This window comes from Mangifera indica, chromosome 2 (assembly GCF_011075055.1).
Source record: "Mangifera indica cultivar Alphonso chromosome 2, CATAS_Mindica_2.1, whole genome shotgun sequence".
NCBI classification, from domain to species: Eukaryota; Viridiplantae; Streptophyta; class Magnoliopsida; order Sapindales; family Anacardiaceae; genus Mangifera; species Mangifera indica.
The window spans coordinates 21,245,392-21,266,472 of NC_058138.1; the positions used below are offsets into that span (position 1 = coordinate 21,245,392).

Consider the following 21,081-nt stretch of genomic DNA (forward strand, 5'->3'; position numbering starts at 1 on the left):
TAAAAAAATATAAGTCTGCTTTTAAATTAGACAACAACTTAGGCTTTATTGGTGGTCCGCATTTTCTTAATGCTGATTTTGCGGATTCCTTTTCAAAGTAATATAGTTAATTTGTTGTTAGACTTTACAGATAGCTTGAGCTTTGGATATGTTGGTTAAATCCACAATTAGAGAGACAAAGATGCCAAGAAAAGGAGAAGCTATTTGTTCTTATTCAATTAATTAATATGCAATTGGGAATAAAATATTAGGGCTGAGGTGGGCTCCATTTCTCTTTACCAGTAGAATGTTGTATGCAAGTAACTAGACAGTAATTATATATTAGGAATACATTAACAAAGTCATGTGAATCCATGTGAAGGGGGTCCTTTATGTTGCTAAAACTCTTGATCCTTTGAGTGTCAATTTGATCTTAGCCATAAAATCATGTTAAAGGCCTTTTCTAACCATATTATTATATTAATTTTGTATGATAATTATTGTAGTGTAATCATCATCCCACAAGGTCATTAATTTAAATTACATTGTTGATTGATTATTTTATGTTTTAGAATCTCATATCTTAAAAGACATTTATATGGCCCCAAACTTGCATGATTAGAAAAAACATATTCCCATTATTAAATTAACTTCATGTTTTATTGTGAATGCAAGTCATTAATTTTTGGCATCCCATCATAACAAAATCATTTGCATTGACTATCTTTAAGATTTGGATAAATTAATGTAATTAATATGTTCAGGACTAAACTCAGGATGTGCAAATCTGTGGTGATTCCACTCTGAGAGGTTGAAATTGCAATGTCACTTGAGAGGTAAAATGAATTGGAAACTCTACACTACTTGCATATGTAAGATGTCTGGATGCACTTTAGATTGATGCTTTGGCCTCAAAATGCAACCTCAAGGCAATGAGAAAGTGCATAAAAGCATCTTAAGAAGGTAGCCTGACCAAGCAAGAATAACACCCTTTAATAATGGCTACTATGTTGAATTTTTAAGGTCTAAATAATTGACTATATATCACTCTGCTATCTTGATCTTTTTCATTTGTAATGTTCTCCCTTCCTGATTATTCTTGTATTCATATTTACGAAATTTATGATTCTGCAAGTAATGTTAGAAGTGGTTAAATACAAATATATCTATGCTTATGAATTTAGTTATGGTCCCAGTTTGACTTTAAAATATATTTGTTTCAATTCATTTAGATATTAAAAGAACAACATTGGAAAGCATATATTTCTATATACTAATTTAGTGGATCATAATCCTAGTTTCTTGCCCATTATGCAAGTAACATGCACCTATTCTTTCAAAAGCTGAATGCATATTGAGCAAAAGTACCAGAATTGAAAGATCTAAAGGGAAGAGCTAGAAACAAACAGCTTGAAAACATTTCTGAGATTCGAGGTTTAGGGTTTAGGGTTTAACTTGATTAACCGGTTCAAACTTGGAAGAGAGATGGCTCATTCTTAAAATGTTATTCCAAAAAGGCTATTCACCTGGTCCTCTTTATAAGCAAGAGTCACATTTTAAGTGCTTGAAACGTGAATATTTGTGCTTCTTTTTGATAACTTTGGAGCTTCTCCACGTTAAAGTTTTCTTTTCACCATATCTTTATCCTTATTTGAAAATGAGTTTGTAATCTTAAACCAGTTCCTCCTCTACTGCGTTTAAGAATCCATTTGTATCCCAAAATGGAAATTGGAATTGAAACCCAATTTATTTTACACATGGATGGCTTGATTTACATAAATGTACGTATCTCAAGGTTCAATTTATTGCTATCCAAAGTCAATGTGGGGTTAAAGATTTTCATTTTCATTACTAAAGAGAGAAATTACAAGGCTTCCAACTAACTGATTAGCTCCAGTTCATTCTAATTAATCTGTCATTAAAAAATATATGGAGATTATCAAATTATTATAAGCTTGATATGCAAAAGTAATTTCCATATTCTGCCACCATATGCATCCAGTTGTGTACTCAGTTAAGATCTAGATGATACGTAATTATACGATCGAATGATTTTTAATTAAAAATAAAATAATACTCGATTAAAAGTTAAATAAATTGTTGACTCTTATATTGAGTTCAATTGGTTATTAGTTGGGTTGTATCATTGCTACGTATGTGTTTATATTTAGAGTACAATTTCATGGGTTGTTAACATAACAACAAATTTTATAAAAGGTGACAAAAATTTTCATTTCAAGAAATCAAAAATTCATTATTGAGAATGAAAAAACATTCTTAAATGTAAAAAAAAGTCGTTTTTAAAAGTAAAATATTTCGTCTCTTAATTGAATATTTGTTGTGGTGTAAGCATATCTAAAATTTCAATTTTCGAGTATCTTTTGGATATAAGCTTTTGTCATATATTAAATAATCACTAGATTTTATTTATATATCTTTAAAAAAAAAAATTTAACACCATGAATGTGACATCTCTTTTTTTTTTTGGCAAATCTCGTTGGCTTGAGTTTTTAATCATTATAACTAGCTAGGCAACGGGGGTTAAAACATTTTCCAACCTAAAATCTAATTCTATTAAAACAAAACTAATGTTACCGGAGTAAAATAATAGTTTTTCTATACAAAAAATTTGAAAAATATTTCTTTTAATAACAATATTATGAATACACACTTTTAGTATATAATTAGATATATAAATGATGTGTTATTATGTGATTGAGTGTTACTTTACTTTTATTTAAAATTATCCGATCACATGATGACTTATCGTCTGTATATAAAAAATATACTTTTAAATATCTCACTTTAACATTTTATATGTAACAATTTAATTTTTTATAAGCTTGAAAGTATCCAATTTAAGTTTGGAAACTATAGTTATCACTTTTTTACTATAATCTCACCATTGCCTCCACTTTCACACCAGTTCCTCTAATTGTTGCTCACAATCAAATGGGGCATCCTATCCGACCCGCAAAGCAACTTTTATTTCCTATAGTTATTGAATCTTCATTTTGTTTTATCCATAGTAGTTTCAATGGCCAATGTTGACACACAGTCAGGGTGTAGAGTTTCAACAAAAGATTTAAGCTTTTTATCTATTGTTTCTCGTATTTTACAAACTATGTTGATTTCTTACATAGAGTTGACATTGATGTCAGTTGCAATTGGGAGCAAGGTGGAGAGGACGTTGGAGGAGAAAAACAAATCAACATAGAAGGCCTGAAGCAACTAAAGAAAAGGATTTTGATCTACTTCCAACCAAGCATTCGAGAGAGCGAGAGGTAAGAGATAGTGGGTGTAAGAGAGATACTGGGTGTAAGAGAGAGAGTGGGTTGCGCGGGGTTGAGATTGTGAGGTGGTTTGCTAGGATAAGGAGGAGGCAACTCAATAGCAACAGTAGTAATGGTGGAGACTGACCAAACCTTTTGAATTGTTGGCCAAACAAGAAAGGGTGAAAAAGGGATATTAATGTAAATTTAATGTATAAAAAAAATTTTAAATTTTGTTAATTTAGAGTGATATAATAATTTTAAAAAGTGAAATAGTTAAAAAGATAATAATTTAACTTTTTGACGCTATATATGAATCTTTAAAATTTTTATGATTAATCTACGAATGAAAATATGTAACTTATGTAATTAGAACACGGAAAATGTTTTAAAGTCAAATTTTAACCGAGAAAAACGACAATCCCCTTGCTCTAAAATATGGAAACAACTTAATTAAAATAAATAATATTATGTCAAGTAGCATAAGAATTGAAGATGATTAAGGCTATAACAAGAGGAAAGATCTTATTTCTTTCATATATTTCATGTTGCAAGCCATGAAATTAATATATAAGAGTACGCAGTATGGTCTTCATTTAAACTTAATTATCAGTAAAATATGATCAAGAAATGATCATGAGAAGATCCAAAATTTTCAGATTAACTGTAAATTGAAGCACCCTTTGATGCGTTGCAGAATTAGATAGAAGAAGAATTAAGAAGCAACTAATTACAAAAATATAGACTTGAAATTCCATTAATTAATTTATTATCTGTAACTACTTAATTTGTCTCCTCATACATGCCATGCCATGCCAATACAACCTAACTATCTAAAACTCTTGAACTTTATTTTTCACCTTCTTCTTCTCATCTCTAATTATGCAAAAGGTGGCCGCCCATGAGCCCAACCATAAGCTTCATGGCTCAGCTGCCCTCCGTTAGGCAACAAGTTTGGCGGCAGATTGTTATAAACCGGCAATCCTGAAGGGTCACCCAAGCCGCCACCGTTCCCGGTACCTAGTGGCCCCTGCGGCCCACCACCGCCTCCTTCTTCTTCCTCCTCCTCCAGAGGCAGCCTCTCATATGTGGCATTTGAGAAGGTTGCCGCTATCACCATCACCGGGCCTGCCGCCACCAGTGACCCCACCACAGTGCCTCCCACAACCTGGCCCTGCCCGCCGGCTAAGTAGATAGTCAGCCCGGTTGACCCGGGAGGTGCTGGACCGGGCAAAAATGCTCCAGTTAGGGATAGTATCTCAAACCTACCGTGAATTGCCATGACTGCACCGGGGTCAGACGGCTGCCGGAGGGTTACATTGGTGACGGTGCCGCTTCCACTGAGTACACACACACCTCTCTGTCTCCTTCTAGCGAAATTAGCTAGGGTTTCTGCAACGTCAGAGCCGTTTGCTATTTCCATTACGTGACTTTTGAGTGCATTAGGGCTATCCCTTGTAACGAATATGGGAGGCTTGGGTTTGTTCTTGGAGCCCGGTGGACGACCTCTAGGGCGGCGCGTGGAGACTTCAATGGCTCCCTCTTTAGGCTCATCACTGTTCTCTCTTTCATCTTCTTCGTCGCCGCCACCATTTCCACTTTCTTCATTATTGTTGCCCATGGAGATACCCAGATCTGGCCTTTTCATGGGAGATGACGAGGTAGCTGATGTGTCCATTCCAGGTAGACCCACCTGCCCGGCCCACCACCGGTTCGCCATGACTGTAAAACAACAAGCACAACAAGAAAAATGAAGACGATGATTTCTAACTCCTAGGTTTTAGATCTTATTTGACCTCAAGATGAACATAAAACTATCCATATATATAAACATAAAGTACTTGAGGTGGATATGAATAAACCAAATAAGGAAGCCTTCAAGAAAGAATTTAAACTGAAAAAGAGAAAAGATGGAAGAGAACAACACACTTTAGAAAAGCTTGAGGAGGGAGAACAAAGCGTAAAGAGAATAGAGGAGTCAGAAAGAAAGAGGAAGATATGAAGAAGAAAACATCTAGTTAACAAAGAATCTAGAGATCAGAGTATAACTCTCTCAAAAGTTTGATGGGGTTTTCTGAGTAGAATGCATAAACAAATAATATATAAATTTGTCAATGAATATTATTATAATACACAGAGAGCAGAGATGAAGGTGGTGCTTGCAGATTAGGGCTAATGAGCGTGGGGTCGTGTGCGCGTGAGAAATTGGGGTGCACGTCCCGACATTAATATAACACCCGATGCTGAGGTTATATATTATTATATAAACAACTGAGAAATACTATGCTATGTTGCTGTCTTCTTCATCACTTAATCAACAATGTTGATTAATAATTAGACCAGTTTAATTTTAATTACCTTGTTAATTACACCAACACTGTAACGTTAATTACACCTCACTTCCATCATTACGTCCCATTTATCGTTACTGGTTTCGATAAAGGGTATTTGTAAATGATGAAATGCAAGACTAGTTCCCTTTCCAAGGTTGTAATTTAACTTGTGGAAAGCTTAGGGAAGGTGAAATGGATGAAGAAAGAAAGAAAAATATGGATAATCTATGGTCTTTGACATTGTACTACATATTATATAAAAATTATTGTCTATAATTGATATACAGGTGGGGGTTTAACAGGTGATTATCTAGCATGTTAAGGAGAATGTTCTTCTACAAGTAGCAAATTAATTATTCTTCAAAAAATCTTCTCTTTTGGTTCTGCATTTCTACCTACATAGCATTAATTTTCCTTATTTTTTAGCTGTATAATATCAAGAACAAAAAAATAGAAAGGGTTTATCAAGAAAAAATATTATAATAAACAGAAACACAATTAATATTTACAACAGTTAAATAGGGTTTGTAGTTGAATTTCCTTAACAATTGGTTGATAATTAATCTGCCTTTGTTCATCCCCATTGTAGCTCGGAGCCCCACTGGTTTTTTTTGATCAGATGTTCAAGAATGTGAGGCGATTGTAAGAAAATAATAGGGCAATGGAGGGCGCAGATATTGACTAATAATAGAGAAAGACTGCCACAATAAGAACAAATTAAACGCACCATCTTTGCATTTTGCATTGACTCTTGCTTAATGAACTTATATTTAATTTTTTGCATTAGTATGTTTCAACTATTATATTAACCCTAGAAGAAGGAGTCCACCATACTTTCATGCTCATCTGTTTTCTCCCTAGATCCCATCAATTAATTTCTTAATCAAGTAGAGCACAAGGAAAGCACATAAAACTAATTTAATCTTCTCAATTAATTAATTACTTTAAACCTTTTCTATATAAATAATTAATTAGCACACCACCCAACAGCAAATCTGTAACAAAAATCAATTTAAATATGTTTTGCAATCTAAAAACCAGAAATTAGTTAGAAATTAACAACTTCGGAATAGTTATGTGGTTAATTGTATTATTATTATTATTATTATTATTATTATTATTATTATTATTATTTAATTCAATGTTTGATATACAGGGTGTGAAATGTCTTATTCAAATCAATATCTTCTATATTGACTTGTAGAATAAATAAGTAATTGTGGTAATGTTATTGTTTCTTTCAAGTCGTCGTCTCTTGTATAGAAGTGTTCAAGGATGGTGATTTTAATATTGAAATGATAGTTTTCACATCATTTCCGGCCATCTAGCTGATTAATTAATTAAGAGTAGTTGAGTCCTTGCTTGGAAGTCTAATTTCGTTACCTTCTGGGTATATACCAACGCTTTTATTTTTTTCAACTAGGGATCTTCTTCGTATTGATTAGATGGATAAATACGAAATACAATGATCGAACTCACTTGTTTAGACAGATAAATTTAAAATATAGTAATCAGACATATAAACAATATGTCAAGTAAGTTAAAATTTTACAAGTGTGAAAGAAATTTAAATTCAAAATTTTTTTTTTTAAATTTTAATACTCTATCAATTTTGTTAACTCTTAAGGTCAATATATATCAATGTTAGTTTGTGTAACAAAAATTATTAATCTATGAGCCTTAGTGATGGATGGATTCATAATGCCATTTTTTTTTTGGTCATATTAATGTCATTTTCTATGTGTTGGAATAGGTCATAATTCAATGGATTGAATACGAATCTAAAAGCCAATTTGGTGTTCTGGGTGAATTATTTAAGTAAACATTATTAAATAATTGCTTGTTAGAGACTAATTGATCTTCAACTATAAGTTCAATTGTCATTGTTTCTTCTGCTAGTTCATACAAATATAATATGAAATTTATTGACCTTTTCTTTAACTCAAAGCGACTAAGTTACATACATGCATACATACATACATATATATATATATACCAAGTCATGGTTGATGACATAAGGAACAGTGGATTAAGATGGTCTACTTCTCAGGATAAATTAATATAATTGATACAGATTAATTAATTGGCGTGTGCTGCTAAATGGATTCACCACTTGGCAATGAATTGTTATGGTGTTGGTGCTCATAATCTTCAATATAAGTGCCCCATTTTTTATTACTTTGAGTCCAATCATTTTTTTGGAATTAAACTAATTATATAAATCAGGTAAAATCTTAAATACAAAATGATCAATTCTACAATTAGGTTAAAATTTTGATTTTGATGTATTGTAAGTAAATTTTGAATTCATCCTTCCTTGGGGCAAAGAAAAAATATGTTGATGTTCAAGTTTTGGATGGATTTCCAGTCTCAGCTTTAAATTTCCAAGTTCCAACACACAAAGTAGTTAATACACTTCTGGGAAAAGAGCATGGTTGAACCTTCAATGGTAGATTGTTGTTTTTTCAGAATCAAATTCTATACAATATAACGTGTGTATTTCTTAAGTACACAAATACATATATACTTATACGTGTCATCACATGATTGGGTGTTACTTTATTGTTAATTTAAAATATCTAATCATATAATGACACATATAAATATGTATATATTTATGTATTTAAAATAAATATATATAGTTTTATTGTTAATTTAATTGGGTTAGTTCGTAAGAGATGATAATTATTATTATTGTTACTAACTGGAATACTTTATGAAAGGATAGAAGGCTTGAGTTTAATTTCTTAATTAAATGAATTTAATTAAATTTTTACAAATTTTGGAACTTCTAAATTAGTACTCTTTTCATACATCAATTAGGGATGGATTCGAATCAAGTCAATTAAAACTCGAATTTTTAGTTAATTTGAAAGACCTAAACTTAAGCTTAAACTCCAACTTTGCAACTTTAACTTGATTTCAAGAGTTTGTTGATAATACTTCATTAAAACTCTTATTTTTCACTGATTTTAATTCTTTTTTTGATGAGTTTTTTCCTTTTTATTGATGACTTGTCATTTTCTCAACATCATTATTCTACATTCAAACTAATTCAAGTTTGTCATTTTAAATTAAAATCAAACTTGAATTAATCTTCATTTGGATTTGATTTAATTTAAATTAATGTTAGATTTAAATCAAATTAACTCAAAATCAATCGTGCTTGAGCTATGAGAGGCTAAACTCGAGCTCAACCAAAAATAATTGACTTGTAAAAAATGGTGGTTCTCCCGTCTGAAAAAACAAGCACAAGCGATAAAATGTAGTTCTATTTAAACCCAAGCCTTCTTCAATTGCTCCCAAAAACCAAATTACTAAATAAACTACACCTATTTTGTACGGGCCGAAACTTTTATAACTCTTGGTGGGCATCTGGTAATCCAATTGTAGGCCCAAATCTTATACCTCCGCCGGGGGGGGGGGGGGGGGGGGTGTGGGGAATGAAGAGGAGTGGTGTTTGTGGTTATTTGTGATTCACCACGCGGGGCTCTCGTATCGGGGGGTTTATGAAATTTTCAACTACGCGTGATGTTTTCTGAAATATTCCAATTTGGAGGTTTTCTGCGATTTACAGTTTACAGGACGCGAAGGTTCTTCTTTTCCTCTTTGCCAGTCTCCTCCGTTGTTCTTTCGGGCAGAAAACTTGAGCTTGTTTTGATTTGCAGGGTGAAATCGAGTGGGAACTAGTTTTTGAGCTTCTGTTTTTGTGTGAATGGGTGACAATTTATTCGAGGGATTACCACCACCCTCGTCTCAGCAACAAAATCGAGAGCATGAATCGGAGCAAGAACAACAATCTACCACATACAAGAAGAAAAGAGAATCCTCTCCCGTTCCAGCTCCAGCCCCAGCCCCTAGCCTGAAAAGTGCCCTCAAGAAACCTAAAACTAACCCAGAAGGTGATTCATCGTGTTTTCCTTGCATTTTAATTATCTGGGCTGTATGTGATCGCTCTTCTTCTTTGTTTTTGAAACAGAACTTTGAACTGGGACTAGCTTTTCGTTGGCACAAAAAGTGCTCTGCAGATGGGTTTTAGTTTTTTTTTTTTTTTTTTTCATCTGGGTTTTCGTTATTATGCAGTGTCATGTTGTTTTTAGTTGCAGAGGAACTCTATATGGTTGGCCTTTTTTGTTTTTGGGTTAAGGTTAGTTATTGAAGGTTTTGTTTTTATTGGGTCTCAATTATTGCAACAAAAAAAACCCAAATTTTAGTGCATTAATTTTATGTTATGGAGAATTTCGATTGCCTTGATCTTTAGTTTGTTTCCTAGTTTCTAGGTTTTCGTGATGCTACATTGGCTAGGCTTTGTCAAATTTCGTTACTTCTAGAGGGCAGAATTACGATTCACTATGTTGTGTTACATGGAAAATTAAGAAAAATGAAAGAAATTGAAGTTCTAATTATGTGCGTGAGCTATAATGGACCTGGAAAACATAGATCTTTGCAAAATGAGCCTAATCATTAGGTTAGACAACCTAGTTAAGTGTTCGATATAATTAGGAAGGGAAATGATTGTAAAGGCCTCAAATGTGGATTTCCATCCTCTTTTGTTTGCTTGTTTATATAGTATACACTTGTTTGTGTAATATTTTTCTGCAATTAAAGTGCTAAAGAACCTAAATTTCAATGTTGTTTCTCAGACACCTTACCTCAAAAGACCTTGAGGTTTAAAACAACAACAGATGCCTCGGAAAAGCAAGTTATTGATGCCATGCAGAAAATTGCATCACATATCAAGAACCCTGCAAAGTTTGGTAAGGCTTCGAAGCTTGCCATACAGTTGATTCAGGCTGGAAGTGTGAAACCAGGGACCAGTGACCACTTTTTTGCCATACTGGAGGCTGCAATGTCGTCACCCACTTCATGCACGGATGCTTCAGTGCGAGCAGATTATCATGCATTGTTCTCTGCGGCACAAGATGCAGCTGAAGTAAGATATAACTTTCCTTTAATATAGAATTATTCTGTTTAAGAATATAGGGATATTATTTCTCTTGAGGTTATCTTACCATTTTGTTTTCTTGTAGTGCCTCAGTAAGAAGCAGAAGAACCAATTAACTAAATGGACAATTCGAACAGTGGTAGCAAATGACTTGTTCACTGATGACAGCTTTGTGGTATGCACTTCAATTCAGTCATTTGTCAGATCGTTGTTTCTAAATTATTTTGGTGATGGGAAATGTCTGGTTATGCAACATGTTATTGCAGTTTTGAACACATTGATGCTGCAATATAACATTGGATTTCAGATGTATAAATTAGTAGATCTGGTTGGATGCTCTTGGTAATTACTAGTTAGTCAAAGACAGCACCTAAGTGAAAAAATATGTGTGGCCGATAAAGTGATCTCTTTTAGACTCATTCATTAAATTTTCCCAACTTTTATCTCATACTTCTACTATTGTTAATTCTTTCATTAATCAGGAAGCTTAGGAAAGGACAGTCAAAACAACTCAAAACTAATTTACCTGGACTGCCTGCAATGAGATAAAACAAGCATACCTGGAAAAAGTTGTGTGGTACCTATATACTATTTCTCATTTTCATTACCGCTGAAATCTGTTTATGCTCATGCTTTCGCTTTTGTTTACCTTCACGCAGTTTTCTAAAACATCTACACAGATAAAAGAGATCATATCTAATCTTCCAGTGGCAACTAAGGATGATGATGTTGAGGAAGCTGTGGCACTGAAAGATGATGCAGAAATAACTAATGAAGACGATCAATGTAAGCAGGATATGCTTTCAGCTTCCCTAGAAGAAGGAAATAACAAGGATGAGTCTGATCCATTTGGGCTTGATGCTTTAATGTCTAACAAAACAAAGAAGGATGACAGAACAAAGGTTAAGAAAGACACAGCAGACAGTATCAGGAAGGAGGAAGAGGAAGAAAATAAGAGGTTTCTCAAGGGGCAGAGAGAAGCCTTGATTACTTGTTTAGAGATTGCTGCACGACGTTACAAAACTCCATGGTAAGTTCATTGCATTATGCTCCTAATGGATAAAAAAACCTCTATTCCTTCACAGTGTTTTATACTTGCCTCTTAAATTCTATGATTTTCATTCTAAGAGATGTTTTTTTCATTTTTAGGTGCCAAACAGTGATAGACATCCTGGTGAAGCATGCCTTCGATAATGTAGCAAGATTTACATCTAGACAAAGGGATGCCATTGAGAAACTTTGGGCTTCTATAAGGGAGCAACAAACTCGGAGGAAGCAAGGGAAATCGGTAACTGGGAAACTTGATATAAATGGTTTTGAATGGCTTCAACAAAAATATGCTAATGAAAAGATTAGTATTCGGCATTCTGTTGGAGGTGGTGGGGATCGCCGAGCTCAACAGTGGCTTGGTTGATACTTAACTATCATGTATTTTGTTTTGCTCTCTGTCACTGATGATGAGAATTCATTCAAAGAAGGGCACTTGGAACTGTTTGATGAGCTTCAGATATTTTAAATCTGTAGTACTTTCAATTATACAACTTATGTTAACTGATACTCACATGTAAAATTGCTTGATGGTGATATATCTTGTGTGTTTGGCGTCATAGAGTTATAGTTGGTATCGGCTGACAAAAGTTTCCAATGTGTTAATAGCTTAATTTGTTTAAGTTTAAAAGAGTAACGTGGTCTACTAGTTTCTGAACCTCGAACTCAGAGAAAAACTCTCATATGAACAGTGTAAATTAGTTTCAGTAAATGAACAGATGGAATAACTGATTTTTAAGGATGCTGAATCTCATTTGGAACACATCAATGAAAGGACCAGAACCTTCAAAATTTCCCGCAATTTCTTGAATTTTATACATGGAAATAAGTGTGCACCTTGCTAAAAATTGCCATATATGAGGAGTTTCTACACAACCAACGACATCAGAATGCCTGCAGCTGTATGAAAGCCGTGAGTCTTTGGCAATGATAGCTCTGTTTCTTCCTCTTAGGCAAGACAGGGGTGCAATAGTATTTTCGTATCAAACCTCGGTGGATCGGGCCGAACCGAACGAAGCCCAAAATACTGGTCCAGAGTTTGGATAAACCCTAGACCCTAATTTCTTCCAATATATATGCTCATCGTAGCTTAAATCGCAATCGTCTCCGGTCGAATTTTAGTGCAAGGTGCTCCATTTCTCTATCATATCGTCATTTTAACCTTTGTATGTTGCATTTGACTTATGAATCTTTGTTTATTTCTCTTGTTCTGTGTATAAATGCATGTGTTTATGGGCTATTTTGAAAAGCACATATCGAAGGCTTGCAGATGATTTTTTCAAAGTCTGTGAGCTCAAAAGCTGTGCTAGATCATTAAATCATCCTCTTGATTAATGCCCTTTTGCTATATCTTACAATGTTGCATCTGGAATTCTTGTTGGATGATTAACATTCTTTTTACTGCTTCAACGAGGCACGTTGCTTTTAATAATTGTATTGTTTTTGTTCTCTATTCTACTTGTTTTTATTTTATTTCATTTTTTGGGTTGCACATAATTGGATTCTTAATAAGTAGAATACTTTTTATATTGTCAATAGAGGAAGTCCCTGAACTTTTAGATAACAGTAGGTGAATTGTTGATATTTGAGAATGTGTGTTTTGTTCTGTTAAAATTATGGACAAGATTCCTAATTTTTCTGATATTGATGAAGACTGAATTTTGGTTAGATATTTACAGAATAATTTTTGTAATTAGTTTATGAATGTTCTGTGTGTGGCTTGTAGTTTTTCTGTTCTTAAGATGAAAATGGTAACAACTCATTATTTAAACAAAAGCTGATTAATTAAATCTGGTTGGTTTTTATTGGATAGGTAAAATGTCAAATCCCAAGGTTTTCTTTGAAATTGTGATTGGAAAAATGAAGATGGGCCAAGTAGTGATGGAGCTATATAAAGATGTTGCACCAAAAACTGCTGAAAATTTCCGGGCCCTATGCACTGGTGAGAAGGGGATTGGAGTGTCTGGAAAGCCGCTACACTATAAGGGCTCAGCATTTCATCGCATAATCCCAAACTTCATGTGTCAGGGAGGAGATTTCACCAGGGGTAATGGAACTGGAGGAGAATCCATATATGGCATGAAGTTTGCTGATGAGAACTTCAAGCTGAAGCATACTGGGCCTGGAATTCTTTCAATGGCTAATGCTGGACCTAACACTAATGGTTCACAGTTCTTTATATGCACTGAGAAGACACCGTGGCTTGATGGCAAACATGTTGTGTTTGGGAAAGTTGTAGATGGCTATAGTGTTGTCAAGGAGATGGAGAAGGTGGGTTCCGACAGTGGGAGGACTTCCCAGCCAGTTCTTATTGAAGACTGTGGTCAAATATCCGAGAATTGATGATAAGGAGAAAATGTGGTAGATGTTGTTCGGTAGCCTCTTTGATATGTAAGCTTTATTTTTCTACCCAAAATTGAAAGGGTTCGTAGCTACTGTGTAGCGTATGATAATGGCACTTTTGAAGCCAAAAATGAACTTGCTTCCTGCCTTTTAATCTACATAATAATTAGCTTGTATCATGTTCATTACTTATTGTCTTGTATATATGTATGTATGAATGAGTGATGCCTTACTGCCTTAAACATCTAATATTTTCTTGATCGGCCATAGGAATTATCAGGTTCTGTAGTCCATGTATTTTACTTTTTATTGATGATTTTAGAGGGAAAAAGAAAAAAAAAAGAGAAGGATTATGTTTCGGCCCTCTTTATTGATATGCTGAACGTAGCCCCTATGTATTAGTAATGCTGCGTCATAAACTTGGGGACCGAGCATTTTATTCAGAATGCAAAGGATAACACCAACATATAATTTAGACAATTGGCATATGATCTTCTACTCGGTAAAGCCCATCAGGATCCTATTCCCTGTCTTTGAGATATATCACTGGAATGCTTAGGTGGGTCTGAATAAAATCCCCTTTTTCACTGCAAGTCTCCTCAGCTGGTGCTACAAAGAACTTGGGACTTGTTTGTATTCCGGTGTCAACAAGACCTTTAACAAGCTTCTGTATTGTCAAAAGCCTTCAATTCATTTTCTTTGTCATAGTTGTCCTGCTCATTCCCTGTAAAAGCTGAGGCTTGTTGCCGCTGATCGTTGGCCATTCTTTTTCTTTATTTTCAGGCTCAGTCAATCACTTCAGTTAATCAAAACGCTCAAGGCAGCCATCGTGAATGAGATGGAAAATAAACCTGTGGCACATCATACGCTCTAGAAAAAATTTGCAGTATGTTGCAACGGCGAAGGAAATTAGACACATTACGTGCTCAAATATAAAGTGCACATCATATGCTGCAATTCAGCAAAATTTCTGTAGTAATTTTAAGTTGTTTGATAAACTACAAGCAGCATACACAATCAAAAAATAACCGGTCTCTTAGTAAACAAATTGAGTAGAGTTTTACAAACAACAGGATTAACTGCTGCTAGGGCCATCCTTCAGCATCAAAACAAGTTGCAAAAATCCTGCCACAGGCCATTGATATGAAGACTGTATGATCGCACTCTTTAGGCTCCACCCTTGTTAAATTCCTAAATGAGTGTAAAGTTTCAACCGAAATACTATTCATTTCACTCCCAATCTTCATCTCTCAATTGATCATCAATCTCTTCTTTTGGTGGCCTAACCACCAGCAACACAGTCCCTAAACTTTCTTCCACTCCTCGTTCCTTTAACGCCAACCCTCTTTCCACCTTCAACTCACCATCTTCAAGCTGCACCAAGTAAAACCCTTCATCCACCTCTACCACCTTCCTGCTCCTATCTGCAACCACCAAAATAGCCTCCTCCTTATACCACGTATTGGCCTTCCATGGCAACACTCTTGCATCACTGAACGACACAACCACTCCACCATTTCCCAACCCCACAATAGGCTTCCACCCTGGCAACACCACCCACCTGTTCCACCCCTTCTCAGCCGCAACCACTCCAAACTCTCCTTCACTCCTACACTCGAACGGTGCTTCAGAAATCCCTTTTCCCTTCTCCTCCTCACTACAAACAGGCAGAATAACCACACTAGTTGCTTCACTAACCTCACCAATCCTTAATCTAACAACTGGAACATGAACCCCACTCTCAATTTCTTCTTCTTTACCGTCCTTCTCCTCGCTATCTTCCTGTAACTCTCTCTCTATCAAATTTTTAGCCTCATCAGACTCAGCAACTTGCAATGCAAGTTCTAAAGCTCTTGTTCTCTCTTCGGATGGATTTTTATGCTCTTTACTTTGCCTATAATACATGAAAGACAAGCAATCACCTGGAAGAACATAATTAAACTTCTTCCGGGCTGTCTCCTCACGCCTCCGTGGAAAATCCTTCACCGCACGCGCCAAATCTTGTGCTCCTTTAGCATCACAATTATTCTCAACAAGATAGCGTGCAGCGGCGGCCCGTTGTGAGGCGCTTAACAGCCTTATCTCATACAAAAGCTCCGCACCACCGGTGCCGAAAAAGTCGAGAACTTCCGGGTCAGCATTGCATTCGACGAGGGAATCCCGCACTTGCGCAGCAACGACAAGTCGGTTTTGTTCAACCCCAGAAATTCCAGTGGATTCTTCAATAGAAGGAGGGGTGAAACCCTCCTGATACAGGGTGGGAATTAAGGGGGCGTATTCGAACCAGAGGCCCAGGCGATTGGCGAGGACTTCGAGACGAGAGGCAGTGTCTAGATTGCGAAATTTGGATGGGATCGGAGAAGGGGGCGGTCTAAACGGCTGGTAAAGCTGTCTCTGGGGTCGTTGTTGTTGGGAATTTGGGGGTAGGATGAGAGCAGAGATGGACCTGAGAATGGGTTTAGAAGAAGAAAATTGAAAAGGTGAAGGGTTTAGAAGGAAAAGGTTGTTGTGAGTGAAGGGAGATGTGAATGGTTTTAGGGAAAGGGTGTTTATAGTTACACAGAGCATGTTGCTGCGCGAGAGGATGCTGAGAGGGGTGTCGACTGTTGATTTTTGCCTTATCTTATTCAGTTTGATATTTCTCAGAGATGGAGAGATCGTAGTTACTGTTGTGGGCCTCATGAAATTTACATGGGCTGTTCAAAAAAGGCCGATATTGGATGGACTTAGCCCGGGCTCTTTATGGGTGCAGCAAGTCCATAGGTCTCCTTAGCCTAGTCTGAAAAGTTTGGCTAGCAAGCCCTAGATCTGACTAGGGGTCTGGTTCAAGCCCAATCAAAATGGGTCCATGTTATTCCCAAGTGGGCCAAGTCAAATACAGGTAACAAAGTAATCTATGTTTGTCATTGTTTTGTCCTACCCTAGTTGGGTCAGATTTGGTTTGTTTTGGTTTTCTGTCCGTTTTAACGGGGTGAGTTTTGTTTGTTCCCGAAATTTTCTTGTTGCCTTGTTGTTTCTTTGTTAATATACTTTTTATTTATTAAAAAAAAAAAACAAAGTAGACATAATATATTCTCAATTTCTTTACTAAATCAATTATATAGATGTATGGGCAGCTTGTATAATTTTTGACGTGTGCCTTGTTAGCCTTGGGCTGGTAGGGTTTGAGTTGTCTTGGTCCATTTAACTTCTTAATCGCTAATAATTAAAGATGGATTCAAATTGAATTTAATTTAAATTCAAAATAGTTAATTTAAACTTAAGTATGATTTGCGCAAACTAATAAACAAAAAAAAATGAGAGAAGATGAACAATACCATGGAGGAAGGAAAAAATTAGTAAAAAAAAAAAAAAAATCATTTGCAAGGCAAGTTTTAGTGCCGACACAACATCAATCATCAATTGACTCAAATTAAATTTATCCCCACTAGTAACAAAAGGTCAGGAGTGATGTGAATTTGAACCCTCCATCCTTGTAAGTATGCCTCTTTTATAATTAAAAAAAGGAATAAATCTTTCTCAATCTCATTTAATATAAAAAAAATAACCCTATAAATTTAATTATGTTAATTTTTCTCATTTTCAAAACTTAATTATTTTTTCCTTGCAACCTTTTTCCCAAATCAAAATTAGGTTTTCTCTTTACACTTTTTTCCCAATTCCTAATTTCAACTTATTTTATCGATGCTTAAAGTATTGTCTAATGTTGCAATATATAAGAGAGTGATAAAAAAAAAAAAAAAGGAAAAATTAATTCAAAATTTTATCCCATGATAACTTGATATTAAACCTCATGGAAATTGAAGTATAGTATAATAAAAAGAACTGTATAAGAATTTGATGGAAAATAAGTAGAAAATGAACATTGAGAATTAAGGAGAAAATTAGGGATAATGGACTTAATAAATAAATTTGGAAAAAAAAAAATATTATCTAAAGGAAATTTTGAAAATGATTTTAATTAATGTCTAACAATTTGGATTGACTAAAGAGTACTAATCATCTTAGATACATACACTTATTTGTTAGACTTCTATTCATCATAATTGTTAATCCAACATCAATAAAATCATGCGTACCAAATTTTTTTGTACACAAATAGATACACCCCATCAAGTGATTGAATAATATTAAATTAATGATCAAATAACATTCAATCACATGATAATATATCATATTTGTACTCATTTATATACTTAAAAGTGAGTATATATAATATTACTCGTCAAAATAATCAGTACTATTCTCAGTAATGTTTATACATGAAAAATATTGTGATGTGTTGATTGAAACATTACGTTAGAGCTTCTATCTTGACCCCTTTCCACAAACCACAATGAAACTTTTTAAGTAATCTTATAAAATATTATAATACCCACTTTTGAGTATACACATGATCTGTTATTATGTGATTAGATATTATTTTATTATTAATTTAAAATCACTAATAACTTAATAATATACATAAAATATATATCTATTTATGTATTAAAAATAGGTATATATAATTTTATTGATATTTATATATGAAAGATATTGTGATGTGTTGATTGAAACATTACATTAAAGCTTCTGTCTTGGCCCCATCCATAAACCACATTGAAACTTTTGACCAAAAAGCCTCTCTTTTTTGAACTTTGAACTTCCTATGACTTTCAAATACTTCTCCAAATTTTATTTGAATCCTCAAAGCATTTGGATGACCCACCAAATTATGTTAGAAAATGAAACTCGTAACAAAGATTAAATAGTAGCTTAGCCCATATTAATATTAAACATGCTACTGGAAATTGACATATATAAGAGAAAGTGGCTTCACAATCATTTGGGTTTTACTGGATTAAATTGGCATTGAATTGCATAGAAAACCTTATTTTATGGTCAAAATTGTTCTTGATTAACTCAATAATTTGCGTTAAAGAAACATAAAATGTTTGGATCATTACATTTCTTCACTAGGGTTCTTTAGTGGGTTTGGCATTTGCTAGCTTTGGTTTAAGATGAATTCAAAAAATACTTTAGACTAACATTAAATATTTTGATATATTGAGTGAGAGTGAGAACGATAAAGGAATTTCAGAAAAAACATCTCTCAAAATTTTTATTCATTGAGGAACAATATTAGCGAAGTTGCTACTTGCTTATATATAATATGAACTAAACAATTAAATCTCTTATTTTCGATGTCACCATATTTAAATTACAAACGAGTAATCACATATTAACATAACTCAATTATCTACTATTGAAAAAGTTATATTATTCATTAGGATTTAGAGTTTATAGTTGATTCATAAATATAATCTATAGTGTAATTATATTTATATTTGGATTGAAATCTCTTAAGATATGATTATAAAATGCTATTAAAGTAGGGTTTTTCCATGAAATTAATATTAGAGCGTCCAATAATCTTGTTAAAGATTATAACTTGCATCATGGTTCTGAAATAAATTATCCTTTCTCAGAAATGAAGATGAAAAAGAGACTAGAATATTTTTTATACTCACTATAGCTTTGTTGCCTTTAATTAATTCAGCAGGATCCTTTCAACTAGCTAGGGTTATCTACTGCTGGATAATGGTTTCCTCCCCTCCAGCACCATATAATATATTCTCCCCACTTTCTCCCGCACTTTCTCACCTTCCAAACAAATTCATACACATCCACTCTTATCATTACACATCTCACAATCTAATGATTGTGTCATTCCAGTGTATAAAAAAGACAAAAAACAAAGGACTATTCTTAAGAATAAATGGTGAATCTTGCTTCAAATAAAAATTATAGCCGTATTATCAAACAGTACTTTTCCTTAGACCAACAAATTCGCCTATTTCAAAGATTACAATTAAAGTTGTACTTGTCGTATTCCTTTGTAATTACCTATAATACAACATCTATGGGCGATGAACCAAAACTTAGATTAGAAGCTTCCACTGTGTTGGCCTTCAACAGCGAAAAGAAATTATTCATTTGGGACCCAGATGGCCAACCAATTAGGAAAATGGGTTTAGAGAATTATTTTGAGCAGTGTAATGCTATAAACCCTAATTTTAAGTATTTAATTGGGTATTCAGATGATATATTATTATGTTATTAGATATAATTTTTTTTTAATTTAAAATTATTCAATCACATAGTAATATATAATTTGAATATCTAATTAAATATTCAAAACTAGATACTCATACTTTTATTATTTTGACCATATTAAATATTCCTTTTTTTGTTATAAAGCCATTATGTAATTTGTCACGTTAAATCAATGTGCAAAATTAAGAGCAACCACGAATGGATTCATTTTGGTTCAAAATGACAGCAACCTTGCCCTTTTTGAGCTTTGAAACTAAATAGGTTCGTGCACATTTCCAATCTTTTGTAATCACGTATGAATTTTCTTTCAATCTCTTTCTTCTGATTTTCAAATATTTCAACTCACATGGTGAGTTTAGGGAGAAAATGATGTGCGATTAAATATTACATCCAACAATATAAGTTAAAAACATCTTCGTCAGATTCATGAATCGAACTTATTTTAATATTAAAGGAAAATACTCAACTGTTCATATATAAACTTGTCAAATTTAATTACTTCTAACTATTAATCCACTTGTATTTCTACCACACTAGAAATTTAATACATGATAAGATTATATTATAAAAAATATGGCTTGGCTAATGGTCAAAAGTAGATGGGCCATAGCTTTATAGATTACAGTTTTTTTTATAGTTTCTTTCGTTTTCTTGCATATTTTCTGGGCAACCAAACATTTGTGGTGTAGGAATTAGGATGACCAAAGTTGAGCATAGATTAGGCCATAGCCAATAAAAACTACCCACTTGGTTAATAAAGTGAATTGAATTGACTCAACCTTATTGAAGCCAATCAGCCAGACCGGCTTTATCAACATCTTAATCAGGGTCACGCTCGCGCATATTTATTCATTTGTTAATCAATCGTGGTACAAAGTATCAGCTCATTTTCTTATTAGATAAATGATGCCAAAAAGTTTCCACTTTTCACGTATTTTTAAATAAATTGCAAATAATAATTGGTCAATACTCTATTGAAGACCAAATAGCAGCCAATTATTCACTAAATAAAAAAAGAACTGCTTCTTTTTTAATTTCCAGGGATCATAGTGTCCCTGAATTTGAA

The 21,081-nt window shown here is 33.9% G+C and overlaps 4 protein-coding genes across 5 annotated transcripts; 2 read left to right on the plus strand and 2 right to left on the minus strand.

Moving 5' to 3' along the window:
• Positions 1-4,039: 4,039 nt before the first annotated feature.
• Positions 4,040-5,414, minus strand: LOC123208348 (AT-hook motif nuclear-localized protein 19-like). Its single transcript, XM_044625798.1, has one exon. It carries the CDS (start codon positions 4,969-4,971, stop codon positions 4,132-4,134), a length of 840 nt encoding a protein of 279 aa, XP_044481733.1. The 5' UTR covers positions 4,972-5,414; the 3' UTR covers positions 4,040-4,131.
• Positions 5,415-9,027: 3,613 nt separating this feature from the next.
• On the plus strand, positions 9,028-12,136 carry LOC123208350. Its single transcript, XM_044625801.1, has 6 exons — positions 9,028-9,177; positions 9,253-9,486; positions 10,228-10,517; positions 10,615-10,704; positions 11,189-11,559; positions 11,679-12,136. Exons 2-6 carry the CDS (start codon positions 9,300-9,302, stop codon positions 11,941-11,943), a joined length of 1,203 nt encoding a protein of 400 aa, XP_044481736.1. The 5' UTR covers positions 9,028-9,177; positions 9,253-9,299; the 3' UTR covers positions 11,944-12,136.
• A 355-nt stretch (positions 12,137-12,491) lies between these two features.
• Positions 12,492-14,168, plus strand: LOC123208351 (peptidyl-prolyl cis-trans isomerase CYP19-3-like). Of its 2 annotated transcripts, none has more exons than XM_044625803.1 (2): positions 12,492-12,704; positions 13,390-14,168. In XM_044625803.1, exon 2 carries the CDS (start codon positions 13,395-13,397, stop codon positions 13,917-13,919), a length of 525 nt encoding a protein of 174 aa, XP_044481738.1. In that variant the 5' UTR covers positions 12,492-12,704; positions 13,390-13,394; the 3' UTR covers positions 13,920-14,168. The 2 variants fall into 2 exon arrangements, with proteins under 2 accessions (XP_044481738.1, XP_044481737.1); XM_044625802.1 differs by having other exon boundaries at positions 12,636-12,742.
• Positions 14,169-14,876: 708 nt separating this feature from the next.
• Positions 14,877-16,616, minus strand: LOC123208349 (rubisco accumulation factor 1.1, chloroplastic-like). Its single transcript, XM_044625800.1, has one exon. It carries the CDS (start codon positions 16,599-16,601, stop codon positions 15,150-15,152), a length of 1,452 nt encoding a protein of 483 aa, XP_044481735.1. The 5' UTR covers positions 16,602-16,616; the 3' UTR covers positions 14,877-15,149.
• Positions 16,617-21,081: the final 4,465 nt, after the last annotated feature.